This window comes from Musa acuminata, chromosome BXJ2-2, assembly GCF_036884655.1.
Source record: "Musa acuminata AAA Group cultivar baxijiao chromosome BXJ2-2, Cavendish_Baxijiao_AAA, whole genome shotgun sequence".
Lineage (NCBI taxonomy): Eukaryota > Viridiplantae > Streptophyta > Magnoliopsida > Zingiberales > Musaceae > Musa > Musa acuminata.
In genome coordinates, this window is record NC_088339.1 from 27,636,429 (window position 1) to 27,644,054 (window position 7,626).

At 45.1% G+C, this 7,626-nt stretch overlaps 2 protein-coding genes across 3 annotated transcripts; one reads left to right on the top strand and one right to left on the bottom strand.

The window, feature by feature from the left end:
- Window positions 1-214: 214 nt before the first annotated feature.
- LOC135605754 (low-specificity L-threonine aldolase 1-like) lies at window positions 215-4,021 on the top strand. 2 transcript variants are annotated; one of them, XM_065096205.1, is made up of 10 exons: window positions 215-355; window positions 596-1,077; window positions 1,881-1,992; window positions 2,332-2,382; window positions 2,552-2,623; window positions 2,691-2,823; window positions 3,006-3,064; window positions 3,178-3,278; window positions 3,587-3,653; window positions 3,749-4,021. In XM_065096205.1, the coding sequence occupies exons 2-10, from the start codon at window positions 635-637 to the stop codon at window positions 3,788-3,790; spliced, it is 1,080 nt and encodes a 359-aa protein (XP_064952277.1). In that variant the 5' UTR covers window positions 215-355; window positions 596-634; the 3' UTR covers window positions 3,791-4,021. The 2 variants fall into 2 exon arrangements, with proteins under 2 accessions (XP_064952277.1, XP_064952278.1); XM_065096206.1 differs by having other exon boundaries at window positions 220-355; window positions 602-1,077.
- Window positions 4,022-4,308: 287 nt separating this feature from the next.
- LOC135605752 (UPF0481 protein At3g47200-like) lies at window positions 4,309-6,472 on the bottom strand. The gene has a single exon (XM_065096202.1). It carries the CDS (start codon window positions 6,221-6,223, stop codon window positions 4,649-4,651), a length of 1,575 nt encoding a protein of 524 aa, XP_064952274.1. The 5' UTR covers window positions 6,224-6,472; the 3' UTR covers window positions 4,309-4,648.
- Window positions 6,473-7,626: the final 1,154 nt, after the last annotated feature.

Below are 7,626 nucleotides of genomic sequence, written 5' to 3' on the forward strand. Positions count from 1 at the left end.
TTTCTTAGTGAAACGTTTCGTTTCCAATCGACACCCGCGATAGAGAATCGATTTCTTGATTCGTTTTGTTTCTGTTTCTGGCGGCTTTTCGAAAACCGCGAGCAGCCGCGATGAATCGAGCCAAAAAGGAATCCTCGCGAAGGAATCTGATCGGTGACGTGGCCGCCTGAGGATCCTTGAGGCGGGTGCACCTCGTGCTAAGGTGATTCGCTTTACGCAGTACAAAAACCACTTGCCGTAGCCCTTTGCCTGTGTCCAAATGCTCCCGAAAAATAGCAGAGGATTGCTGGCTTTGCGCTTCTGTGGCTGAGAGAGTGGTTCGGCCGAGTCCTGGGGTTGGATATCCGAGCGCGGGGTAAGCGTCGAGATTCTTGATTTGGTGTTGAATTTTTCGTTTGCCGGATTGATGTGGAATTGCAACGTTCTCGAAGACGAGAAGGTCGGCATGAATTTGACGAGATTCGATCGTTTTGTTGAGGCAAAATGGGGTCGATCGTGGGTTTTCAGTCCCGAACGGTGTCGATTTCACCGATGACGGAGAAATCGACGTTGTTAGTTTAGCGATGATGATTGGGTGTGACATCTTGATTTTTAGACGCAGGAGGAAGATCAGGAAGACGGAGGAGGTGAAGAGATGGTGACGAGGACAGTAGACCTGCGTTCCGACACGGTCACGAAGCCGACCGAGGCAATGCGAGCCGCCATGGCCAGCGCCGACGTGGACGACGACGTCCTGAGCGGAGACCCCACGGCGCAGCGGTTCGAGGAGGAGGTCGCGAGGATTATGGGGAAGGAAGCGGCGGTTTTCGTTCCCTCGGGCACCATGGGCAACCTTATCTCGGTTCTCGTCCATTGCGAGGTCCGCGGCAGCGAGGTCATCCTGGGGGACAACTCCCACATACACATCTACGAGAACGGAGGCATCTCGTCCATCGGAGGCGTGCACCCCAGGACGGTGAAGAACAATCCTGATGGCACCATGGATATCGATCGGATCGAAGCAGCTATTAGGCACCCCGACGGAGCGCTCTACTACCCGACCACCAGGCTGATTTGCCTGGAGAACACACATGCGAAGTTAGCTACCCCTCTCACTCTCTCTGTTTCCACTTGGATTCTTGTTCTATGTTCATCATGCATTATCCTGAATACTTGCCGGCCTTGATCCACTGTTCTTATTTTTTTTATAATAATTAGCGGATATTTTTGTGGGTATTTATTTGTGATGGCTGCTGTTGATAACCGTTTAGTTTTATATTAGTATTCTTATGTCCTCAGTCTTTCCTTATCTGATTATTATGTCATACGCCCAAGATGGACTTAGATCATCATCATTCTCGATGAGACGTCCTCACTGGAGATTTACCAAATAAACTGTTATCACTGGCTGCTTATGGGGAATAGGAATCAATTTATGAATCAAAAGCAGATCTTGAGTGCCTCTGTTGATGAAAACAGATATTACTGTTAAGTCTTCAGGTAATTGAATCATTAACCTCATGGGTTGATCTTTTTCTGAAGTGAATAAATCAGAATTTTTATTTATCACTGATTTCTCAGATCACAAGAGCAGGTTATTCTCATGTACTATTTTGTGTATTAATTACTTGTATTTGAGTCTTGTTTTATAAATCTGTTTCTGCTGCATATAATGGAAGCAGTTGTCTTAGAATCATAATTACTATGCCATCTCCAAAATCTTGACTTGTTTTGACTTGTCTTTATGTGCAATCCTGTTACCTGTAGGATGATTAAACATAAGCACACGTAGTTTCTGTTTAAATTTAAACTACATCACTTGTTTGATATATCAACCTAAACTATGTAACCTGTTTCATTTCTCAGTCTACTGAGTTAAAACTGCATCGCATTTTCTACAGTTGTGGTGGAAGATGCATATCTGCAGAATACACAGATAGGGTGGGGGAGCTGGCTCGGAAGCATGGTCTGAAGCTTCATATTGATGGAGCACGCATTTTTAATGCTTCTGCAGTAAGTATCACTTACCTTTTTACTGCTAAATATCATATTATATGTTATGCAATATTGCTAGTAAATCTGTAAAAGCATATCTAGCGAGTATGTATGTATTCAGTTGTTCATATACGCATATCAAACACGTTATCTTATCTTTTCCGTTCCATTTTAGCACTTTTATAAAGCTATAATGCGCTTTTAAAACCCCTGGTCGCACTGATGGATAGCATCTAAGATTTGTCCTAGAGAGTTTTAGATCAGTGGTATTTTAACTTGCACCATTGTACTATGCATTATTGTAACCTCTGTGGACTGCAAACACAATTCTCTGAACTTACTAGTATAATATTGCAGGCTCTGGGTGTTCCTGTTCATAGACTCGTACGAGCTGCTGATTCTGTTTCGGTATGTTTAGTTAGTTCAATTCCTTCTAGTTCTGGGTATTTCAGTAACTCTATGCTAGTCTGATCCCTGCTTATTCTGGGTATCCTACTGTTAGTTTATCTAATTGCAATCGAAATAAACTTTCTGCTTGCATTACTTTTCATTGAGGATTTGGTTATGGATGCTTCAGGTCTGCCTGTCAAAAGGTTTGGGTGCTCCAGTTGGATCTGTCATTGTCGGAACCAAGGATTTCATTACAAAGGTTATTATAAAAGAAATGCAAACTAACATGTTTCCAGAGTCGCATATAATAAATGTTTTTTTCTCAGGCAAGACGTCTTAGGAAAACCTTGGGTGGTGGGATGAGACAAATTGGAGTCCTTTGTGCAGCAGCTTATGTTGCTTTGCAGGATAATGTGGTAAAGCTAGAGGATGATCACAGAAAAGCTAAAATCTTTGCAGGTCTTTTTTATGTCCCTCTTCTTTTAATACCGGCTAATTGTATTATCAGTATACAGTTCATTTGAAAAATATTCCTGCTTCATGATATATATACTCAAAATAAGTTGCATACTTTATTCCTTAATGGACTCCAACAGGAACATTCACCCTTTTTTCTTAAACAATCTGTCCAATATTTTCAGATGGGCTGAAAGAAATCAAACAATTAAGGGTGGATGCAAGTTCAGTGGAGACTAACATGGTTGATACAACTTCCTATCCAATAAGCATATTATTTCAAACTTGTATACCTTTACTTATTAATTCTTTAGAGAACTAACATTTTTAGGTTCTCAATTTTCTCTTTGTGATCAGGTCTTTTTCAATATAAACGAAAGTTCAATGATATCACCTATAAGTCTATGTGAAGCTCTGGAAAAGTTTGGTGTCCTTGCAATGCCAGCTAGTTCAACCAGGTGCAACCTGATTCTTCTTCTGGTTGCTATGCTTTATTTATTTGTTATCCTTCATTCTGCTTTTTCAGTCTGGAAATCTTGATAATTTTAGTTGATTTAATGTGGATTTGTTGAAACATTGGAATTAAAGTGGATTTTTTCAGTCCTATGATGGTGTGCATAATTTTTAAGACTGACATATGTTATGATGATAATCAAGTAGAAAAAATGGTTTGACTGCTCTGATTAATCAAAATCAGGAACACCCATTGTCAGGGTTAGTTGCATTAATCTGATACTCGTGTCACATTCTCTTGCATTTTTCTCAGCGTCAGGGTAGTCATCCATTACCAGATTTCGGAGAGCGATGTCCATTATGCACTAACCTCTATCAAGGTCGCACTATCACTTTTACTTCTTGAAGGCCTGAAATGTCTTTTGATTTCCTTTGTTATCTAAAACTAGTTTTACTTGCTTTTGCTTTTGTCCAGCAAGCTATTCAAGAAATACTAGCTGTTGGAACCACAAAATGAGGACGGAGCAGTAATTCATCATTTTACCTGTTCTTAAATGAAAAGCAGCTGAAACTTGTAGCTCTGTCCAACGGCTGTCCTTTCTATTGAAACATCTTTGTGTGTTAATTATTGAAAAGGTATTCTATGACTGTGACCAAAGAAATCTTGTGGTCTGATTTTTGTGGAGTCTTCTAATTTGATGAAGGATACATAATATTGGTAATGATATTTCATCCAAATTAAAATCGAGTTTCTTTCCCCTAAATAAAGTTGTGCAGATAAAGTGTTGTAGGTAAAATTATGCTGCTGAAACCATATGGCCTCCGCCATCCATTGTTAGTATCAGATTGGGTATTAGATTAGGTCAAACGTTCATGTAGGGCCAACTTTTCGTGTGTGACAAAACTAAATTGAAGTTTCCATCAAGAGTTGCAAGGAGAAGAGATATAACAGTTAAGTCAGATGTCTAATATGCTCGGGAAAAGCGTTAGAAATCTGTCACAGAAGCTACAAAGAGGATTCCTTGGACAAGAAGAAGCAACATCAACTTGTGTAAATTATCCTCAAGACTATTAGTTTGTTCGTGATGAAGGCCAAAGAGAATGTACCAAAGGTGCAGCCTCAAACGACCAAGATGTCCAATCAAACATATTCTGTATTGGAAATGCACTGACCACTCCCTCTGTTTCCTGACAATTCTCAGATGAACAGAGTAATGCCATGTTCTCAGGAATGAGATACATAAAAAAAGATGTGCTATAGTTCCTTCTCCTTCACTCGACAATCTTAACACAGTAAAAACGATCACTTGCGAACCGAGAAAGATGATGGGAATGACTGCTGCAAATTGAGTCGATCTGCGACTCTGCTGCGGCCTCATTGAGGCGGCCAGTAATAGGCGTAGACAGAGTAGAAGGTCTGCGCACAGGTCAACACCAGCAGGACGACGGCGGCGACCAAGGAGATGATAGCCCAGGGATTGCCGAAGTACCTGTGCTTCAAGCTTGCCCCCCAGGTGTTCCACCGGTGGTTGTAGTACTTGTTCACCCTCTCCGACAATCCCGACAAGTAGCTGTCGTCGAAGTCGAAGACCACTTCCAGGCAGAGCTTGTTGAAGAGGTCGGCGACCTCGCCGTCGTTTCCCAGCCAGTGCTCGATGATGCCGCGGTAGTGGAGGTAGCTGACGTCCTCCTCCGAGTTGATCAGGTTGTCCATGAAGATGACGTAGGAGGTGATGTCCTTGGTGCAGTCGGAGTGGCACTGCTCGAAGGCGATGAGGTTGAGGAAGAGAGACTTGGTGCCGTCGTGGATCAGCAAGCGGGGGATCTTGAGCACCCCGTCCTTGAACTCGATGTCCCAGAAACGGTCCGTCCTGCGGTGGCGGAACTTGATGCCGGCCTCCCGCAGCTCCGTGACGCAGTGGATCAGCTGCAGCCGGCGGCGGTCGGCCACGCGGCGAGCGTTCGACCAGCGCTTGATCCAGAGGCCGGGCGTGGGCTTGGGGCCGATGCGGAGGAGGCTGCGCCGGAACACGTCGAGGCAGTGGAGGCCGGTCTCGGTGAGCGGGTCGAAGGCGTCGGCGCGCGTGGTGGAGGAAGACTCGGACATGGCGCGGTGGTTCTTGCGGAGGGGCTCGTCGGTGGGCATGAGGGGGTCGAAGAAGCAGATGGCTAGGCGGGCGACGAGGCCGTGCTGCTCCGGCTGGCCGATCTGGAGACCGAGGAGGCGATCGAGGACGAAGAGGGGGATCTGGTTCTCGAGCATGATCATGTCGCGCTGGATGCCGTGCATCGTGCCGCGCATGGCGAACACGGGATCGTTGCGGGCGTAGCCCAGCTCCTTGAACCCCTTCCCGGCGGCGCCCACCCCCCGGAAGAGCTCGAGGACGAAGGTGCCATCGAGGACCATCATCTCCACGAACTCGTTGTCGTTGAAGGCGACGGGGCCCTCGTAGCAGGCGCGGGCGCGCTCCTCGAGGGCGCCCACGGCGTCGAGGTACACCCGGACGTCACCGCCGGTGCGGCGGAGCATTCGGTGGAGGGCGCGCCACTTGTGTCGCTCCATGTCGCGCAGGCGGCGCTTGCCGTGGTGGTAGGGGCCGATGGACACCACCTGGGGCATGTACGCCTTCTCGTCCCCCTCGCGCAGCGACTTGGGCACGCGGTAGATGGAGTACCTCATCCACGGCACGCCCGCCTCGTCGTTCCAGGCCTGCTTCAGCTTCTCCCGGATGGAGATCACCCACTCCGATTCCGGCGGAGCGGCGTCCGCGGTGGCGGCCTCATCCTCCTCCTGGATGGGCTCACCCCGTGTGAGGAGAAGCGGCGGAGGCCTGGACGGCGTGCCGGGGGTGCTGGGCTGCGATCTGGGAAGGTTGGCCTGCACAGTCTCGTTGAGCTTGAGGGTCACCAGATACCAACCCAGCAACTCTTTGTTGAAGACTGCAACCATGGATGACGACGCCGACGGTGATCTCTCTCTCTCTCAAAAGGCTCTCTTTGGTCTCCTTAGCTTGCTTTCTTAATGCTACTGCTACTAGTACAAGAAGATGATGGCCTGCAAGTGCTATTAGATTACAGTGTGATCTAAGATCATGGAGGGTGATGACCTGCTTGTGGCTGCAACACCAGCTCAAATCTTTTGGACTTTGGATTCAGATTGATTGTTACAGGAGTAATTGACTGCTGGTGTCGTAGATCATGTTCCGAAGGTATCAAATTAGGAATGTTAGGTGCCAAAGCTCAATGTTCAATGGTAATTGATAGAGGACGATGATTGGGCATTTCCATCGCTCTTTCAATTTGGATCAAATTGCTTTCGTAAAACCTTTCTATGTTGACTGCTATTTTAATACAGTTTGTACCAAATTGGGTTTCAGAACAGTCCTATCAGACCAACCAAATGGTTCTATTAATTAATTCAGTAATTTGACTACGAACACATTCGTATTTTTCATTAATTGATATTTTTGTAACAAAAAGATTTCACGGAACAATAATTAAAAGTCTCATTTGACATGGAAAATGTTTGAGTCAATTATAATCGTTTGCTTGTCGTCTACTCAATGAAGAGGCATCACAAAACCGATGTGTGGGGTCCATGTGGGACCCACCGGCTGAGCATTTGTGGGGCTGACACAAACTTGGTGTGGTAATTTTAGGGGCAACCATCGGGAACAATAAAGTGTGATACAGCTGCTTGTGATGATGAGTTGGAACGTTCACACAGCTGGAAGGAGACTTATAGCATGTAGTGTGAAACCTTTCCTTTTCCTAAATATTTGCAGGTAACAGTGAAGAAGTGAATTAGTTCCAAAACTATCGGATTGGTTTTCCTAGTCAAATATTGTTATTTTAATTTTACCCCCTTGTATACATTTAAAATACAAGGGAAGAAGTGAATTATTGTTGTCGATCAATCAAAGTATACATGATATGATGCAGTGCAATTTCCCAACTATCACACCAAGGCAAGCAGCAATAATTTTAAGATGGATACACAAACGCAACATCATTGAAGACACAAAAGGACGGTCACTACAACATTATTGAAATCCTCATGTAGGTGGGGCAATCGTCGTCTATTTTATATATTACCCTGTTTGTGGCATGTGGGATTGAACTCACATTTAGATAAATATGAACGACTAAAACAAGACGCTCGGTGCCATTTGGTGGTGGTTGAACAGCCTCTTCCTATCCACATTCCCACCTCTTCGTTCGACACAAAGCATTTGAACCACTATATATAATATCTGCTAGAAAACCCTCCCTCTTTCTCTAATTATATATGATAACAAGTTCCACATGGGCAAGCATTATGTTTTAAGAGAAGGCAGTCAGGTGATTAAGATA

Excerpts from the sequence above, each read along its gene's own strand:
- LOC135605752 (XM_065096202.1), bottom strand. The coding sequence starts at position 6,223 with ATGGTTGCAGTCTTCAACAAAGAGTTGCTGGGTTGGTATCTGGTGACC.
- LOC135605754 (XM_065096205.1), top strand. The coding sequence starts at position 635 with ATGGTGACGAGGACAGTAGACCTGCGTTCCGACACGGTCACGAAGCCG. Across the intron at positions 3,279-3,586 it reads ATGCCAGCTAGTTCAACCAG|CGTCAGGGTAGTCATCCATT; the intron begins GTGCAACCTGAT and ends CATTTTTCTCAG. Across the intron at positions 3,654-3,748 it reads ATGCACTAACCTCTATCAAG|CAAGCTATTCAAGAAATACT; the intron begins GTCGCACTATCA and ends GCTTTTGTCCAG.